At 39.0% G+C, this 21,275-nt stretch overlaps 1 protein-coding gene across 4 annotated transcripts in view; it reads left to right on the forward strand.

The window, feature by feature from the left end:
* The window catches only part of FAM120B (family with sequence similarity 120 member B), a 114,757-nt gene that overhangs the window by 71,861 nt on the left and 21,621 nt on the right, over positions 1–21,275 (forward strand). For all 4 annotated transcript variants that reach the window (XM_072643953.1, XM_072643951.1, XM_072643952.1 and 1 more), the window contains one exon: positions 20,664–20,870. In XM_072643953.1, the coding sequence (XP_072500054.1) occupies positions 20,664–20,870 (207 nt within the window). The remainder of the gene's footprint in view (positions 1–20,663; positions 20,871–21,275) is intronic.

Raw genomic sequence — 21,275 nt, forward strand, 5'->3', positions numbered from 1 at the left:
TTGATCAGGGTAGTTTTGGAGAAGTATAAAGGGAAAAGGAACACAGTATGCAGGAAGGTGGTGGAACATATTTGTCAAACACAAGGTGGAGGGGGATGGTAGGCTCTGCATTAAGCACAGAATATATAAAGAGAGATATATGAGAGATACATGGTGTGAGAGGAGACCATGATATATCTTCATTAGACACTGTTCAAGGAAAGATGGTGAAAGATATTTGTGTCAAACCTTGCATGTGAGGGGATGGTGGTATATGTGTCAAACACAGGATGTGAAGGTGAATGGGAAAAAGTATGCATCTGGAAGTAAAGTGTGTGTATATGTACATATATGTATATGTCTGTCTGCATGTAGACAGCCATCTATCTATACACGACACACCCATATGTGTACATATACACATACATACACACACACATGTACCTATAGAGTATCCCAAAAGTCTGAGTGTGGTTTTAAGCTTTAATAGCTTAAAACTACAACTTTAATAGCTTAAAATCTACAAATTTAATAGCTTAAAACTGCACAAGTTTGAAGGCACCTTATGTATGTACCAGATATACCATATCAGTGAGGTTGTCATTCTGTATTTGAATGGCCAGACCAATATCTTCTCATAGAAGATGGAGAAGCTCTTATCCATGTGCCTTTCCTCCCTTAAATCATCTTCTTCACACCATACTTGTATTTGATTTACTCACACCATAGCTGTCTCTCACATTTAGGGTTTGCAAAATAAAAACTAAGCAATCCCAGCCATAATAAGGCACATGGTTAAGAGCACCTTCATCTTCTGTGATAGTATATTGGTCAGGCCATTCAAATATACACACATATGTCCATATATGCCCATGCCCCTTTAGATATGTGGGCATATGTTTAAGTTTATGAGATGCTGAATATAAGGGATTTTGATGAAATGTGTCATATTCCATGTTGGGGGCAAGAGCCAGTGTCATATTTACAGCGTGAGGTGTATATCCAACACATTGTGTATATCACACAGGTTATGGGAGAAGGGGCAAGATGGAATGTGTACATAATGAAGGCATGGTGTTGGCAAGGGCACCTGAAGAGATAGGAGAAGGGGAATGGGAACCAAGTTACAGAACAAAGAGTTTTGTGTGTGTGTGTATATTAGGCACAGGATGTATATTAGGTCAGCAGGGCTGCAGTGAGTGGAGACTTCAAGACTTGGTCCCCACCTCCCTTCTCCACCCTCCCACCCTCCCCCATCTTTCCACACAGATTCTCTTTACTTCCACCACAAGGGAAGTCCACGGTACAAGTTCACCCTGACACCAACTCAATAGGAATCTGCTGACCAGTGCAGGTTTGTTTTGATTCCTAAGTGACCCCTACCTACTCCACCCCCAACCTTTGCTAACATTGAAATGTTCTCAAAGAACTTTATTCATATAACATGGAACACCAGAGCTGTGCAGAATGTTAGTTGGGCATTTCTGCTTTTGTATTTATGTTATTATTCTCATCACCTGAGACTTATTCCTTAAGTTCAAAATTAGAACTTCCATAACCCCAGGCATAATGAACCCCATTGGTAAACTCCTAAATCTCTTCTTTCTGATTCTTTTAACTGGATGATTTTTCTAGTTCTAGAAATGGGAATCCTATTCATGCATTGATTAAAAAATCCAATGCTCCCCCTCCATCCACTCCCCATGCTTTGTGGACTGATTCAAGCTTACTCTCCTACCCTCTCATTCAGCTTCCTGAGTCATTGCTACTTTTTGTCACCTCCCCTCCTTTTTTTCAAAGTAAGAAAATGCCTTTCTCTCTTCTCTGTGCTTCTTCAGGAACTCTTTCCAAAGCCACTGAATCACTTCCCTTTTTCATATGAAGCTTCCCCTCCACTGACGTGTTTTATACTAAGCCAATATATTTTCCCCTTCCTTCATTCTCACACCCTTTTGTTCTTCTCTTACCAAAAAAATAATCTGTAAGAATTTGGAGGAATTTGATTTTCCTATTTATTGACCATTGTTATCACTTCTGAGTCTTATTTTCCAAAAGCCACTTTATAACTTCATTGAATTTTCCAGCTGATCACTGGGTATTTGGTTGCAGGGATCAGCCTGGAAATTATTTCTTTGATGTTTTCAAAGACTGGAAAGAATTTTTTTCTCTTTTTGAGTGCCATTGGGTTGCAGACTAAAGAATGTTACAGCTTGTAGCAGTTCCAATTAGAGCCAATTAGACCTTGTCAGACCTGCCAGGCCTCCAGAATGCCTTAGACAATTCAGTCTGCTTTGCCAGAGTGCAAATTTGATTTTTCTTCATAAGGGCTGGGAATCTTTCTGTTTTATAGATATGGTTTATTTCAGTAATGTTTATGGGACTAGTATAGCCTAATATATAGAAGAGTTCCAGATATCCTCCAAACCACATCATCATCACTTGATCTTGGCTTCCAGTCATTTCACTGTTAAATTCAGCAAGCATTTTTAAGCACTTATTGTGTGCAAGGGACTGTACTAGCCATTAAAGATACAAAAATGAAATTAAAAATAGTGTTTGTCCTCAAGAAGCTTACAAGTATATATGGGTGTGTATATATATATATATATATACACATTATATAGGTATCTTACAAAAATTAAAATATAAATGCAAAGGAGAGTTCCAAAGTGCTATGAAAGGAAGCAAGGTTTAAGTCATGATTTAAATATGGTGGCTTCAAGGAATACTGCATGAGAGAGATGCTACTTGAAATGAACCTTGAAGAAAAAGGAAGGATTTCAGCACTCAGAGTGGTGAGAGGGGCCGTTATATTTGTGGCAAATAGACTGAGAAAAGGCACAGAAATAAGAGAGAAGCAGGGATTAGGGAATAGTTTTCACCCAGCTCAAATATGTGAAAGAGGGGGGTGATTGTTTAGAGCTTTGAAGGTGTTAACCTGATGGACAAGTCAAACAGAGCTTGAATTTGAATGAAGAAGTGCAGAAAATGACTACGGGAGACTTAGAAGAAAGGTTTATTGCAAGCATATGCAGGAACAGGTGTCAACCAGCAGCCCCAAATGCAGTGAGTGCCTGCATTGCAGGCTTTGGCTAGGCAACCCAAACATCCATGCATCATTACAGATCCCAGGCTTCCAGTGAGTGGGGGCCCAGCAGGCTCCGTGAATAAACAACTAGGAATCTGCCCGCAAGTCAGGACCATGACCACAAATGTGGGGGTCTTAAAGGCACCCTCCTAAGTGGAAATCTAACACAGTTGAGTTTGATTTTGTTGTTTTTTTTTCCCACTGTGGCTAGATCCCACAGGGTAGAATACAGCAAAATCTGTGCCCCTGGTCTTGGATCTTTACCACTCTTTCAAGAATAAATCTTTTTTTTTTTAGCTGTCCTTTCATAAAGCATTTGAAGAGTGGTAGAAGATAAAGGAGGGGAGGTAGATAAGCCCAGGGCAAGCAGCACATGTATTCCCTATCTCTTGGTGTGTGGGTGTGGGGAGGTGGGGGGCACCTTAATTCTTGGTAAGTAGCAACTTAAGTATAAACAGAAAACTCAAGGTGTCCATATGGCAGATTTTAAAACTTGGGCCTTTCAAGGTGACTCACCATTAATGTAACTACTGTCCATCTTGGTAATTCCCTCATTTTCTAAGAGGACCCATGACATCATGAAATGATAGCCAGGTTAAGGAGTTTTTGACTGATCCCAGAGGCAATGGGGATAGCAAAAGGTTCCTGACCCTTTGTATTTAGAGGGAAGGAGATCAAGACTGCTTTGATGGAGCAATCAGTCATTAAACATTTATTAAGCGCCTGCTATGTGGGTAGCTAAGTGGCCTAGTAGATAGAGAACTGAGTCTGGAGTCATGAAGACCTGAATTCAAATCCTGCCTCAGATGCTTACAGGTAGTATGATTTGATATCACCATGCTATCTGTCTCAGTTTCCTCTACTGTAAAATGGGTATACTCTGCCTGTAGCATACCTCCCAGGGTTGTTGTGAGGATCAAGTGAGATATTTCTGAAGTGCTTAGCAGAGTGCGTGGCACATAATAGGCACTTGACAAATGCTTGTGTCCTTCCTTCCTATGTGCCAGATACAGCACTAAATGCTGGGGATGCAAAAAAGTGAAACAGTCCCTTCCATCAAGGTGCTTAAAAACAGCAGGGACAAAATGTACACATAGTTGTATAAACAAAATACATACAGACCTTATCATGATGTTTTTCCAGTTATAATGTGCTATGTTACCATTACAATAGAGCAAAGGATCTGTGTACAAGGAAGTTTAATATAATGTAAGGGGAAAATATAAATACAGGAAATAAAATACTTTTATTATTAGACTTTATTGGACATATGATCACCTAAGGCATTGATCTTACACTACCACTTGTCTACTCCAATAGTTTCAGTGAATCCCCATTGTCTCTAGGATAAAATGAAGATTCCTTGTCCTGTCATTTCAGGCCTTCCCCAGTCTGGCTCCAGGTTACTTTTCCAGCATTATTTCATATTCATCTGCTTCACACTCTCCAGATTCCATCCAGACTTGATTCTAGCTATTGTCCAAATGACTCTTCTTCAGCTCTTTCATTCCCAAAAGCTCTCCCCGGGCCTGGAATATACCTCCATCTTATCTCTGCCTTTGAGAATCTTCACCTCCTGTTAAGGTTCCGTTCGGGTGCTGCCACATCAGTGTTTTCTCCTTCCTTCCTCAGATTTGTCTATGGCACTTTGTCAAATGTCTCCTCTGTTCCCCCTCATCTCCTACCCTGGATTGTTTTTATCTGTGTCCATATATTACCCCTCCCCCACTAGAATGCAAACTGCTCTGCTGTTTGGTTTTTGTCTTTGTGTAGTTCCTTTCACAGAGCAAATGCTCAGTAAATGCTTTTGAATGGAATTTAATCTCAACTCCCTACCACTGGAACTACCTGGACTTTGCCCCTGGGTCCCTGAAGCTTTTGCCTTGTGTTGTCCAGAACTAGGCCTCCACATCACTTCCTGGCCATTTCCAGACCATGCTGTCTCCACTCTACCCGTCCTCCTGAACCCCTTGTCACTAGAACCCCTAGAATTCTGGGCTCTGATAGGCAAACTTTTGTCTATTTTACCTGTAAGGAGAACCCAACCTCAGCTCCCAGACAGCTCCAAAGGTTGCCCATGTTGCCCATGTATCCCCCACCCCATTCCACTTTCCTGCTGCCCTTTATGTATGATCTTCTGCCATTAGAACTCTCTGAGGACAAGGACTATCTTACCCTCTTGTATTTGTATCCCCCAGTCCTTAGCCCAGTACCTGACACATAAGAAGTACTTAATAAATGCTCTATCTATCCCAAAAGAGGATTTTTGAGCAGGCTTTTTTTTCTGTGGTCTCATTGGTCAAGGAAATTTTCATCATGTAAACCAGCAATGGGAGACCCCTTTTTGGAGAGGAGAGCCTTTAAGGCTTTTTTCTCTATGAAATCAAATGATATTTTCTATATTTGACAAATACATATATACCATAATAATATAGAATTTTTATATTGAACGCCGTAATCAGTTATGTGATTCTGAAGATGTGATCTGCTCTAGAGAGTCAGCTGCAAAAACCCAATAAATGTGAGCCCTTTAAAGGTAGAGGCTGGTTTTTGTTTTGTCCTTGTATTCCTACAATTCCCAGCATGGTCCCTTGCAAGATGGCACATGGTTAGTAAAATCTTTTTGAATTGAAAAAGACTTGGCAGTTTCCCTTCCCATTTTCATAGACAATACTTTCAATATGTACAAAAATCATTCTAGTTGAACTTTTTTAGAGTTAAGAAGGCTGGCACATTGGTCAGTAATTATTTATATGTAGTTGTAGATATCACTTGTGCCCCCTTTTTTTGGGTAATATTATCTATAATTGTTTCCACTCTTTGGGGATTTTGAGATATTGAAAATAGTCTAATCCTTTTTTCCTGATTTTATTTTCCTGTGTATCATTTCCATTTATTTTCTTGTGTACTGTTTTCTTGTATAGGCCATCAGGCCCAAATATTGGTGAATTCATAATTCATTCTCCAAATATGGTGAGTTCATAATTATCAATAATGAGGGAAGATTGCTTTATACAAAGGTTGACAAATATGTTCCACTTCACTAGTGTTTATAGTTCTTTCAATTTCATCTATAAATATGTTGGAGCATATTTGGGTCTCATACTAACCTTTCTTTAGGCTCCTTCCATGCTAAACATACTGAGAAACAAGAATGGAACTTGACAGAGATGTGAAGCTAGACAGTAGAAAGAAGGGTACGTTGCTCCGGCTAGAACTCTCTCTGCCTCTTCCACCGTTGGTAGCACAGCAGATGAGGAAAAGATACTAAGATTATGAGGTTACCTCCAGTATACTGGAGTTCAGTGGTGTAAGCACGGGCCATAATTTGGTGGTATAGAGTACAATGGAGAGTATTACTTTGGGGGGAGAGAAGAGACCAGTGGTAAGAGTTAGTGCAACAGGTACTAGGGAAAAAACAGTGGAAGGTGGAAGATGTAACACAGTAGTATTTGAACCCTTGCTCTTCCTTCGTTTTAATTGGGGGGTTGGTAGGTTAGGGGGGGAAAAGAGTGATATTGTCCACAGGTGTTTGTGTCCAGGCAATTTAAGCCTTGTGTAATTGCAAAACCTTCACAGTATGCACCAGAATGAAGAACAGGCAGTGATGAAGCAACATAAATCAGATCTCTGCTGACTACCAGATCCCATTTTTGGACCAAGGTTTCAGTTTAGGAACTCAGGACATTCATAATAATATTTAACCTACCTAAACTATATCTATACTCCCAAATCCTCTCACACTGTTGTACCATTTAATTATCTTACCTAAACTCCCTGTGTGCTGGATATGATGATAAGTAGGAGGAAAGAGGAAGAGGTACCTTCAGAGAAGCCAGAAAGTAGAGGAAAGGCTGGCACCCTAGGACTCAGCCTTTGAAAGGATTTGCCCTTCTTTTTTTTTCAAGATGGTTCCAGCAGATACTTTGATAACTTTTAGACCTCTAGTCAACAGAAAATAGTAAATTAGTTTACATTTCTATGACTAACATTTAAAGGTTTACAAAGTGCTTTCCTTATAGCAACACTATAAATTAGGAAATCTAAGTATTATATTAACTTGTCCCAGTCATGTAAGAGTCAGAGTTGGGATTTGAACTCGGGTTTCTTTCTTCAAGTCTGGCCTGTTTTTCTACCATACAGCAATGAAAGTAGACTTTTTTTGCCACATGAGCTAGAGCAATCAAGCTAATTATTTGTACTTAAAATTAATGTCATGAGAAATTAAAGTTGGTGGGTGCTTTTAGATTACAGCCTAGTTACAGAAGAATTGAGCCAAGGATGATAATATTTCTATAGGGCCCATAGATGGTATTTATTTAGATCTTGGTACATAGCTCCCCCTGTTGAAGCTCTGTGAAGAGTAGGTAGCTACTTTTCAAGATTAAATTATATTGGTAAATGCACAGAAATAGCTAATAGCAAATGTAAGTATTAGTTTTAAAGAGAAAACTGCTAAAAACCGTGAAATAATGTCCTTTATGAGAGAGGAAGAAAATATTAAGTGCAAAATAATCTTTTTTTATCAACTGAGTACAACTTCTGGGTGTATCACAGCTGACCAGATGGTTGGCCTACTTTTTTTTAAACGGTCTTACTGGTCTTTGTTCCCTGTAAATCATTTTTTAAAATAAACTTTCACCTAAGACTTTGAACTTCTTTCATCCTGACTCAGGAAGGATTGATCAGCAGCTTGACTATAAATAATAGTTAAAACAGTACCTAAAGTTCACTATACACCTGCCCCAGCCTATCATTATTTTAACTATTTCCAGTGTTCTGTATCACCAGAACACCTACTCCCTCCAATATGGAAAAGAAAAAAAAGTTTATTTCATAAATCTTTTAAGAAATTTACATAATGCTATAAAACAAAGCCTTGTCATGGAGAAAAGGTTTTTTCCTTTCCGCCTCAAAAATCAAATGGCTTGTTTTTGTTTCCCTGACTACTTACTGATACTTTATTTATAGTGTTCTCACAGTGTTTGGATTTCCAGTCCTTTATAGCATAGGCATACTGCTAAGGTAGTATTGGAAACTGTTTAGGTCATCTTCAGTGTTTGGACTTACTTAGAATAGCAGTTTTGTTCCTCACAAGTATCGTTTTGCCCAACTGCCAATAAACCTCAGTAAGTGAACCTTCCTTTGCATATAAACACCAAACAGTTGAACTGTTTACTGTTAAATATTTACAGTGAGACATTAGGAACATTAAGAACTGGTTTTTCTAGTCTCCATGGTCCCATCAGATGCCTTTGAGAGAACTCTTCTTTTCAGTCATGCTGCCCTGCCTAAGCAGGAAGAGCTCACCATTACCTTTAGTCTTTTATCTCCAAAGCATCTTAAAGCCTGTTTCCAAAATATTGACTGTTTTTTGTTTATTAAGTTTTTGTTTATTAATTTCATTTATCAAGTCTGAGAGATGAACAAAAGACCAATCCTTTCCAGGGGTCCCTTGCCTTGAGTTAATTGATGCTAACTGGTGAGCCAGGATTTACTTAGCAGCTTTGACATGGAGAGCTACCCTTCTACCATCTTAACTTTATTTTATCTCTCAACATACATGATATATTTATTCCAAAACCTACTCTGATATTTTTAGGTTGAAGAAATAGTAATTTTATTACTAAATGACATATGCTCTATTTTCCTCTGTACCAGTTCGTTATTTCTCCTAGGACAGTATTGTTATAAATGAATGAGATGAATGAATGAAACATTTTTAAATACTGACTATATACACTGTGCTAAGTGCTGGTGATACAAATAAAAAATTAAGAGAATCTTGGCTATCAAGAACCTCACATTCTAATAAGAGACAACAATATATATGGAATGTTTCAGCTGCAAGTTAGATGGAAAGGTTCCATAGGCTTTAGGGTACAGTGGCAAAGAAGATGTTTTCATGTTATTTCCACTGACAAAATGATATTCTTTTCTGATGTTGAACCATTTGACACTGGGCTGGAAGCACTTCTAATTGAAAGGCTCTTGGATTCATGGTCTTTGACTGTCCCTATCAGGGTCTGAGGGAAGATGGTGCTCAAGATGGCAGTGGCTTGACTTGACTGATACATGCTGCCTCCTGTCTCTTCCTCATGGTGCCTTGTGCTTCAACTAGGCTAACTTGCCTTCCCTGTGGGTGGCAGTTGGATGGCAGTTGGTGAGGATGACTGGCCACTTGACCATATTAGTTGCCTCCCCAAACAGAGGCTATGAGAGTTGGACCACAAGTAGGACTAGTGGTCTGTAATAGACAACATATTTACCCACCAAAATTTTCCATGGCTCACAAATTTCACAGAATTTTTTTCTTCTCTTCCAACATAAAATCATTGAGGAATAATGTGAATGAGAAGGGAAGGTCCTTTAAAATGTCAATGTGTAGTAGACTAAAATAAATTATATTGATAGCATTTTGAGAAAATGGAATCTGAATTTTTCTAAGAATGCACATTACTCTTTGGACCAAAAGAAACAGAAGAAAGCTGTGTCCTTATAATAGCTGACATTTGCACAACATTCTAACACTTCCACACAAGTCAGTGAGATAGGGAGGAGTCCACAGTTGAAATCTGACTTTATACTATCTACAATCTGGGGATGGCCCCTTGAATAAGAAGCTAAGAAACAAGTTTTTCCCCTACCATGGCTACCACTGATGTGTGTTGTGGCTTTGATGAAGTTAATCAACACATATTTGTTTAGTGCCTTCTTTCTTTTCAGCAGGCACTGTGCTGAGTGCTGGGGGTTCAAAGGCAAAGATTGAAACAGACCCTGCCTTCAGAGCACTTTCATTCTAATGGAGGAGACACCATATACATGTGGAAGTATGTACAGACAATATACAAAAGAATAGCAAGCTACATTCATTAGGGAGGGCATTCTATTTAATGTTATTTTGTTAAGTGCATGTGAGAAAATGCTGCTTTCCATGGCATGCATTTGTTTTGTAATAAGTCAAAATATATATTTTTGTATTACCAAAGTAATCAGGAAAGGCTTTGTGTAGAAGGTGGTACTTCCGCTGAATTTTGAAGAGTACCAGAGATCCCAAGAAGTGGAGGTGATGAGGCAGAACATTCCCCAGCATGTGAGACAGCCTATATTTCTGCACTGTACAAAAGATGGAAGATGGGATGTCATCATAAGGAATGGTGACAAGGCCAAGATAGCGAGACCATGCAGAGTGTATGAAGGGGCTGTAATGATTAATTAGGTTGGAGCCAGGTCATAAGAGCTTTAACTGCCAAACAGAGGAGTTTGTATTTCATCACAGAGTCAATACATGGCCATTGGAGATGATTGAGTAGGAGAGTACCTTGTTGGGCCTTTTTTTACATTAGTAGAATCTCTGGCAGCTGTGTGCAGGAAGAATTCAGCTGGGACACTTAGACCAAATAGGCAGCTGTTTTAGTGTTCTGTTCCTTTGTTTCCTCAGTCATATCTGGTTATTTCTTACTGTTCTAAAGTGGAAGGGCCATAGATCAGGCAGTACTTCTGTCCAAGTGATTTTCCATCGCTCTCCTATTCTAAGAACTCCTTTGGCCCCCTATCACTTCTTGGATCAACTATAAACTCCTCTGTTTGGCATTTACACAATCTGTCCCCATCCTCCCTTTCTAGTCTGCTTACACTTTTCTCCCCTTTTAGGTACACTCTAGGGCAGTTAGACTGACCTTTTCCCTTTTCCTCATATTTGGCACACCGTCGTCTGCTCCATGCCATCACACTGTCTGTCCCTTACCTTCACCTCTTCAAATCCCTGGTTCCCTTCAAAATTCCCCTTTGAAGGTCAAAGTACCACCTTTCTGGATGAAGTCTTTTCTGATCTCCTGACACTGGTACCTTCACAGGTAGCTGGGAGCACAGTGCAGAAAGGGCTAGACCTGCAGTCAGGAAGGCCTGAGTTCAAATCCAGCTAATGTGCTCACTAACTGTGTGATCCTAGCAAACTTCTATTTGCCTCAGTTTCTTCACCTATAAAATGGGAACCGTCATAGCACCTACCTTCTAATGATGTGAGACTCAGATAAAATAATGTTTAATTTTTTAAATGCTTAGCACAGTACCCAGCACATAGTACATGCTATGTTTATTCCCTTCTTCCCCCCATTACGGTGTGTGTGTGTCTGTGTGTGTGTGTGTGTGTGTGTGTGTATACACACACATATATTTCTTTATATTTATGTATGTGTGTTTTGTCTTTGTTATTGTTGTTGTTTAATGGTTTTTCGTTTGGGTCCAACTTTGTATGACTCTTCTTGGGGTTTTCTTGGTGGAGATACTAAAGTGGTTTACAGCTTCCTTCTTCAGTTTTGTTTGACAGATGAGGAACTGAGGCAGATGGGGTTAAGTGACTCACTCAAGGTCACATAGCTTGGAAGTGTCTGAAGCCAGATTTGAACTCAGGTCTTCTTGACTCCAAGCCTAGCACTGTATCCACTGTGCCACCTAGCTGATAAATGAATGAGTGAGTATGTGTCTGTATGTATATATTACACACACACATATACATACATACACACATACATACATGCATCTCTTTTCTCCCCTGGGGATGGCTCCTAAGCTCCTTGAAGGCAGAAGCTTTCATTTTTGTTTTTGTATGCCTGGCACCTTGCACAGTACCTGGCACTGAGTAACAATAGTATAACAGCTAACATGTATTCTGTACCTGCTTTACAAATATGATCTCCTTTGATCATCATAATAACCCTGGAAAGTAGATGCTATTATTATCCCCATTTTATAGTTGAGGAAACTGAAGCAAACAGGTTAAATGACTTCCCAGGGTCACACAGCTAGGATATCTCTGAGGCCAAATTTTAATTTCCACGCCCAGCATTGTATGTACATTATGCCATCAGTTATCCTCCTAAGAATAAGAAACACTTTATAAATGTTTGTTGGTTGTTTGATTGACTGACATAACCCAGATTCTCTATACTTCAGGAAAACAAAAGGTACTTTTAATAAGACTTGGCTAAAATAAGTAAATATATATGTATACATATATAATATACATACATGCTTTGTTAGAGCATGTGTCTAGTTTTTTGGTTCGGAAAATATGATCGTTGGAGTTATAATTCTAGAAATTACTGAACGAATATTTTTAAAGCCCTCTTAAGTTCTTAGATTAAAAGTACCAAATAAATAATTTTATTACTGTTCTATTTTAGTCACTTGGTTATGTCACCCCTAAAGAGAGCATAACTTGGTTTCTCTTTTTTTCCTAACCTGTCCTAAAGATAGGATATGTTTATTTACTGCATTATGTGTTTTCTCTTATTTTAGGCACAGTTACATGTTTAATTGTTTGGGAGAAAGATGGATAGGTAGAGCCCAGTGATGAAGGTCCAAGCAAGTTATTAAGCAACCTAGTGGTGATCCTCACAAATCTCCCTGTATTCTGTTTGAGCTCACATGAACTTGAAAGGAACTAGTTTATTTAGGAAATGCTCAGGCAGCTTTGGATTGTGCTAACCCTGGTTTGGTTTCTGTTTCAGCAGTTCAAGTTGCCCTTGATAAGATTTTGTTTATTTTCATTTCTTCTCTTGCACTGATTAATATTCTCAGGAACTGGCAAGTTCTGACCTGTAACAGAAGCACTTGAGTGGAAGGATATTTGTTTTTAGGTGGTGAGGTTTTTATTTTTCCCATTATACGTATTGTAATCACAGAATGGTAATATCTTAAGGAACAAGAGGAGCACTGCCTACCACGCAGGTAAAGTCTATAGTCTCTCTTAGGCTAGAACCCAAGGCTTGTGGCTCCCAGCCAAGTGCTTTTTCACCACTAGTTCATACTTCTCGGCCCCTAGTCATTGGTGAGGCTTTGCCACAAGCCAGGTCCAGTTGTTTTTATGATGTGTTTTCTGTGAAAGTCAGGGCAAGGCATTTGTTTGCTTTACTGTTGTTGTTCAGGTGTTTCAAACATGTCTGACTCTTCATGACGCCATTTGGGCTTTTCTTGGCAAATATACGTGAGTGGTTTGCCATTTCCGTCTCCAGTTCATTTTACAGACTGAGGTTTAATGACTTGCCCAGGGTTACACAGCTAGTTAAGTGTCTGACGCCAAATCTGAACTTGGGTCTTCCTGACTCTAGGTCTAGCGCTCTATGCATCATGCTGCCTTGTTTGCCTTAAGCAAGGATTAAAAGTTACCATCCCTTAGTGTTAGAGTTTGAGCTCTCACATGTAGTTTGGATTTATTACAAAATAAATTCTTCCATTCCATGGAGAGTAGTATTTTTTCATATGCATTTACAAAAGGTAGCATTAAAGAATATCCGCCATGTTGTACTTTAGTACATGACTTACCCTTGCCTCCTCCCAATCTCAGCTCTGGTTATTATTAAAGAAATGCAGGATCTTATCATGAGAGTGGCCTTAGGTTATCTAGTCTAACCTGAAATCTTGACATAAATAAAGCTTCCTTCTCTAGTACTCCCAACTTATGGTCCCCCAGCCTTCTCTTAGAGGGCTTTGTGAGGAGGCTCCTGATACATTGCAAGGCAGCCCACTCCACTTTTGGATGGCTCTTATTGTTAAGATGTTTTTCCTCATATCAAGCCTCTTTGGAATTTCCATCTGTTGCTCCTAATATCTGTCCTCTGAGGCCAAGCAGAGCAAGGATAATCCACCTGCCATGGGACGGCCCTTCAGATACTTGAAGACTAAGCCTTTGCTTCTACATATTAAACATTTTCAGTCCTTGAACTAATCCTCATGGTACAGTGGGTAAAGTGCCAGGTCTGGAGTCAGGAAGACCCGAGTTCAAATCTGACCTCAAATACTAGCTGTGTGACCCTGAGTGAGTCACTTAACCTCAGGCCCAGTCTCTTCTATCTATAATATGAGCATAATAATACCACCTGCCTCCCAGAGTTCTTGTGAGCAGGACATGAGGCAATATTTGTAAAGAGCTTTGCAAACTTTAAAGTAGTATGTGATATTATTATTATTATTTCTATTACTGGCGTGAACTCAAGACCATTTACCAGCCTGGTCACCCTCCTCTGGCTGCCCTCCAGTTTATCCTTCCTACTTAATTAATGAAAAAGCATTTATTAAAATGCGACTGCATGCGAAGTACTGTGCTCTGAACTGGGGATACAAATAGAGAAGCAAAGACAATCTCTGCTCCCAAGGAGTCAGTGACAGAACTGATTTGATTGTGTTTCATAGTTCCAGAACTTGAGGGGAAGGAGGCATCAGGGAAGAGAGAATGTAGGACTTTCAGCAAGGCAGTTGGCAAAGCTATGGAGAAAATGGCCAGAGAGCAGAGAGGGAAGTAACACAAGGCTGGGGCTTTCCTGAAATAGTGGTCCAGGATAGGTGGTCACCAGATAGGAGAGTGTGCCCACAGGTAGAAGTTCTTTCAGTACAGTCTCTGGTATGTGTGGCAAACAAATAAAGTGATGGAAAAGGTGTCTGGAAAGTAGGGAGCCAAGTAAAGCATGAAAGAGGCTTTCCTGAAATAGCAGTCTGAGAGAAGCAATGACCAATCAGGACAGTGGGGCCCCAAGGGCAGCAGTTCCTTTCCAAAATAGTGGCATCAGTCTTTGGGGTCAAAATACCAGCCCAGTGCCTATGCCACATAATAACTCCCTATGGTATACTTAGGGCATAATCTCATCTTTTTCTTATGCCCCTGTTGGCTCACGAAACAAAAGCTGTTATCTTCTACTTCTTCCTAGGGCACAGATCTACTATTTGCAAAACACTGAACTATCAATTATATTTGTTGTTCTTTGCAACAGCCCTGTGCAATGGGGCAGTGATTTCACCTATGGGGACATCTGGCATATAGAAAGGTAGTAAGTCAGTGATAGAGCTATAAAGAAAGCATATCCTTGAAAATAAGCATTAATTAATAGTATTAACATATTTTAGCAGATAGGGCTCAGAAGCAGCCTGCTCTTTTCTTTAGCACTCTTGAGATACAAAAATTCCCAAGACCATAGCATTTAGACCTAAAGGAAACTTAGAGGTTGTCTAGGACCAACCCCTTCATTCTACAGCTGCTAAAACTAATCCAAAGAGCTTAAAACTTACCAAAGTCATTTAGGTATTAAATAAAAGAACTGAGATTAAAACCCGAGTCCTCTGTCTCCAAAGCCAATGATCTGGCATCATGAATGACTCAGATATCATTGGCCCATATTGTTAACCTACTCAGATTCCTGAAACAGTTTGGAAAGCACAAGATCACGAGTACATAACCTTATCTAGAATGTTGCATCTCTCAGTCCTATTTTTTGGTTTTAAAGAAATTCAGTGACCAACAAGTAATACTCTTAAGGTCTTGTATATGAGAACCAGCCTAAATTTAGAGAGGGACATCACAATGTTGGTTCCAAGGTGATTAAATTTTCAGCCATATCCATCAGCTCTTGTAGACCATCTACTCAGTCATAAGGAGGTTATGATCTGTGTTAGAAGGAGGAGCATAAATACTAATGAAATCACAGAGCCACTCCTCTGAGCAATTTGTTTGGAAAACCCAAAGTCAGGAGTTTAAAACCTTCTCTCTCAATCCTACTTTTTTTTGGCTTTAAAGAAATTCATGGCCAAATGATTAATAAATAGTATTTGTATTGCACTTGAGTTTTTCAAGGATCTGAGTTCATCAGACACACTTAATGGGACCTTCTAAAGCTGATGTTCACTCTGCCATCTTAGACTCTGAGTATCTCGGATCACCAAAATGACTTTACTGAAGGATTGTAAAATTAGACAATATATACACTTTTTTATATTTACATATAAACTTTCACACCAAAATGAGTGCACTTTGCAGAGCAAAGCATATGTGCTGATCTTTACAAAGCTGAAATTCGGCACTGGGCCTTGATCTTCATTTGGTTATTAGCTCCGGTACACTTTGAGGGCGTGTCAGGCAGATAATCTGTGCCTGCACTCAGCAGCTGGTTTGTTATTACTTTCATTTGATTCAGGTGACTATAGAACCACTGGCAGATGGATGATATTCAACAGCCTTTACAGTTGGATTAGATACAGGTGAACCACACTTTACAAAAACCTAAGACATAAAATTTGATGAGAACATATAAGGGGGGAGGTTGTGTAAATTGAATCACACTATGATATGCATATTTGGTTTCATCTTTGCACAGTGCCTGGAACACTGTAAGCACCTAATAAATGCTTTATCGTTCATCATTCAGCTGTTATTAAATGTTGGCGCATTGAATCAAAAAGCTACAAACCAATGTGACATTGAGAGTGAAGGTATTTATAACATCATAGTGATTTAGAAGTGAGTCATAGATATTAACTTGGGATAAAAAAAAAGCAGTTAGATATATTGAGAAGTGTTTATTGAATAATTCTGGAAATGAAATGATGATCCTCCTTATAAGATTAATAAAATGGCCCAGGAAATAATCAAATAAGAATATGGTGCCTTGAGAAACTAGCTTTCAACAGCCTGAAAATACAGTCATCACCTTCATTATATTAGTGAGGCCCAGTTCACTATGGGAATTCAAGGAAGTATTACAAGAGATGTTGATGGAGTATTTCCACATACTGATCATGTGGGAGAGTGGGATGATGTAGCTCAGTTTCAGCTAATTTATATGAATGATGCTTATTACATCCATTTCTAAAGACTTATTCTAACGCATTCTGAGAAGGTGACTTATAGCCCTGTGGTCACTTCCACAATTTTGTCATTGCTTTTGCTCCTTGTTCCTGGATTTGACTCAATTCCTTCTGAGAAGAAAAGGAGATTTCTCCCTTCAACTTCCAGATTTACACCCTTTCTTAACCCCAGTTTTGGATCACCTAAAAAGTATTGAGCGTCCCAAGATCCCAAGTTTTAACCCCATCAAGGGTAGTGCTCCGCCAGCCCCATTTTTTGACTTTTAAGAAATTTCATGCACAAATGTCAGAATATTCTTTAAAAGTGTTGTGCTGAGATTCATCGTGTGACTGCTTCATTTTCTATCCTTAACTTAGCTAGCCTAGGTAGATTTTATACATGTGTACACGTGTCCATATATGAGGAGCATACGTACATACATATAAATATATATATATACACATATGACCTTTTATTGCTTACAAAAGAAATCTTTAAATGGTTTAATGATATTTTCTTAATTTGGTAAAAAAATAACACTGGACCTTTTCTTTTATGTTTAATACTCTCTCGTAACTTGTTCTGTAATCTGAGGTCAGTGTATTCCTTCAGTCAAAGATTAAGTGACTTGTTTTCCATAAGATGTGGCTTGCAAGCTAATAGATTAAGAATTCACATACAGATTTTTTATTCGTTTATATTCTAAATCAACTCCCCTGTGATCTGAGTTTATGGTGAATTCATGGTTTGTTTTAATTTAAATGTTTTCTATCTTTTCTCTCTAGTAATTACCAGACTTTGTTTCTTGACCAGTGGGCTACCTCCATGGAAAAGGTGGAGATTTAAGGAGAACTTGTGTTTTAGAAGTTCCTACTCTCCGCTAAAAGTATTCTCCCTTTTTTGAACGAATGTACTACTTTGTCGCTCCTTGTTTCACCTTGGCATTATACATTGTGTTCTAGATTTTTGTGTTATTTTTTTCATTTCCTTGCTTGACTTTAAGTTCCCTAAGGATAGAAATGGTGTCTTCTTCACAACTCTGAGCACAGACCCTCACAGACAGTAAATGTTCAAGGAATTTTTATTTAAATGAATTAACTATGAAACAATTCTTTTATCAGGTATGGTGCTGCATGGCTGTAAACCTTGCTACTAGACTGGTGAATCTCTTGAGCTCTGGAGTTCTGAGCTACTGTGGGCTAAGCTGATCAGGTGTCTGCACTAAGTTTGACATTAATATGGTGAATACCTGGGAGCAGGAAGATTAGGGTTGGGGTTGCCTAAGAAGGAGAAAATTGGCCCTTGTGGAAGACAGAATAGACCAAAGCTCCCATGCTAATCAGAATGGAATTTCCCCCATAAGTGGCCTCTGCACTTCAAGTCTGGATGGGATAGCAAGAGCCAGTGATAATTAGATAGATAGATAGATAGATAGATAGATAGATAGATACATACATACATACATACATACATAGATGTAAAATTATTCTTTGATATTTATTCTCTTTTGTTTTTAAAAGTGGTTTGATTGAAGTTGGTTATTTTGTGATATGCTCCCGTTAGGGGGGAAATTGAAGAGAAAAAAATAGAATATTGTGTAATGAGGAACAGTAAGAAGGCCAGTTTGTCTGGACTAGGGTATGCATGTTGTTGTTGAGTCGTATCAGTTGTATCCAACTCTTCTTGACTGCATTTGGGTGGTTTGGTTTTTTGGTTTGGTTTTGTTTGTGGTTTGCCATTTCCTTCTCTGGCTCATTTTACAGATAAAGAACTGAGGTAAACAAGTTTAAGTGACTTGCCCAGGGTCACTTAGCCTCTAAGTTTTTTAGGCCAAATTTGAATGTATGAAAATGAGACTTCCTGATTCTAAGCCCAACATTCTATCCACTGAACCACCTAGTCACCCCATTGTGAGAATAAAGAAAAGTAGTTTGGGAACAGGTCATGAAAGGATTTAAATACCAGAGTTTTTATTTGGTCCAAGAAGTAATAGGGAACCACTGGAATTTACTAAGTTAGGAACCAACATAGTCTGAACTGGGCTTTGAAGGAAATCACTTTGGTAGCTGTGTGGAACCTGGCATGGAGTAGAGGGAGACTTGAGGCAAGGAGACCAATTAGAAGACTATTTTAATAGTTCAGATGAAAGGTAATAAAGATCTCATCAAGAGTAGAGACTCGGTATGTGTGGGAAAGGGAATGGATGGAAAAGATATTATGAAGGTAGAAGAGACAAGATTTGGCAGTAGATTGGCTATGTAGGGTGAATGAAAGTTGAGGATGTGTGTGAGGTTGCCAGTCTAGTTGGCTGGAAGGATGGTGCTATCCCCTCAACAGAAATAGTGAAGTTTGGAAGAGGCAGGGCAAGTTCAGTGGAAAGGTTCAAAGTTCTGCTTTCAGATATGTTCAGCTTGAGTAGCCTGGAGGGGTAGTTAAGGAAGAGAATGCTGAGAGAGCAATCAGAACCCCAGAGATGAGGAGAGGATCAGTGGTGTCAAATCCTGCAGTGAAATCAAGAATGAGGATTGTGAGTAGGCCTGAAGACCTGACAATTAAACAGTCATTAGTAACTTAAGGTTTCTAATTGACTGATGAAGTCACAAGCCAAATTGCAAAGGGTTGAGAAATTAATCAGAGGAGAAGCAGAGGCAATAAATATAGAAACATCTTTATTAGAATTCGGCTGTAAAAGGAAGGAGAGATGGAGAGGGGATAGTAGGGTCTAGGAAGAGGTGGGTTTTTATTTTGCTTTGTTTTTAAGGACAGGGAAGACTCGCATCTGTCTTTGCCTGCAGCAAAGGAGCCCCTCAATAGAGAAACATTGGAAGCTTCCTCAGCGCTGCACTTTCCCTCAACCATTTCCTCTCCTGCCTCCTAATAGATGTTCTCATTAGAGAACATACCCTAGGAGTTCTCTCAGGAGAACTAACCTGAGGCATTCTTCCTAGAGTCTTTTTCATGCCTAGCTTTCCATCAACTTTCCTCCTAATTCATCAAGGTTCAGTGGAGATCCTGAGCTAGACACTTCCTGTTATTGCCATTGTGATCATTCTGCTAGCCCACTGAGAGCTTGACTCTTGCTTCTTTCTTATTCTTGCTGTGGTGCCCTGTGAAACCATCTAAAAGCTGATCCTGTGCAACTTCTGCCTTTAACTCCAGATTTAACTCATAATCTGCATGCCTGATCAGCTTATTTTCTTGCTCGTGGGACCATACTGCTCTTTTTTAATCTGTCTAGTCCTTAATCCCATTTTTTCCTTTTCTACTAAGACTGTCTTTTTCAGTTATATTTGAATAGTTCTGCTCATTCCCACTCTAAAAACTTTCCATAGCAATCATATTGCAACATGCTTTTTTTCTTCTTTATTATGCAAATTGTAACAGCTGTAATATTTATCAAATAGACTTTCTAATTCCTCTATACTCAGTTCCAGGATTACAATCTTCTTTCCAGAGGAAAGTGGTCTGCTCCACATGCTAATTATTTCAAAGCAGTTTGTAACTCTTCCTTTTCCTCGTCTGAAACTTCAGTTTCTATCATGTGAACCTTACTACTCTCTATTAAGTGCTTACTTGAACATTTTTACAATAAGTATGCTAGCCACTTGGGATAATTCTTAGGCTCTTCCCAAATCCACCCTTCAATCAGTCAATATCAGTCTGCTCAACACTCTCTGCCCCATGATATTTCAGGGTCAGGAATAACCTAGTGTGTGAAGGACAGTAATAGGAGATTGAGTTAGAAAGTCTGGGTACAGAAAAAATAGAGGAATGTCAGAATCAGTCACTCATAAAGCCCAAAGGATCCTAATTCTGCTTTTTAACAGTCATATTTACTTGCCTTGGAAGACCTTTTATTATTGTCAAGTTGTAGAGCAGACCTGTTTAGAACATAATGTCAGTATGTCATACCAATATTTATGCAAATTGACTTATACTTCCAAAATAAGGACAAATTTGTTCCATGTGTCTTTACAACAGCTCACCCATGTTGACTCCAGAGCTGTGCAGCTTGGCTCTCTCTTCATCCGGGGCCTGACCACTTTGATTCTGGCCAATAGTGCCTGTGGGTTTCCTTTCAGAATGGATGATTTGATGGCTTGGAAGATGTTTGATGGAAAACTTTTTCAACAGAAGTACCAGCAGTCACACAGAGGCTGTTCTGTTGAGGAACTTCTAGAAGGCAATGTAAGTTCACACACACCAATGCTGGTAGATGCTCAGGAAGTCTTTCAGAATGATTGATATTTTATTGTTTCATTAATGGTATCTTAAGGTGCTAAAAAAAAACATCACAACCTTTTATGTGAGTGTAACAATAGGTATTGGTGCCTTAATTTTAAGATACTTCTCCCACTTAGATGCTTATTATAAATACCTTGTTTTATAAATGAGAAACCAGGATCAGACATCAGCTTATAAGGCAAGTTGTCTTATCTGTATTATCTCATTTAGTTGACACAACCACATTGTGACATGTATCTACATTTTATAATTAAATGAAACTAGGTTTCATTGAGTAGGCAGTACAATCTGATCCATTTTAATTTATATTACTTTAGGAAACCAGACACATGTATTGCAAACATCTAT

Source organism: Notamacropus eugenii, chromosome 2 (assembly GCF_028372415.1).
Source record: "Notamacropus eugenii isolate mMacEug1 chromosome 2, mMacEug1.pri_v2, whole genome shotgun sequence".
Classification (NCBI taxonomy): Eukaryota; Metazoa; Chordata; class Mammalia; order Diprotodontia; family Macropodidae; genus Notamacropus; species Notamacropus eugenii.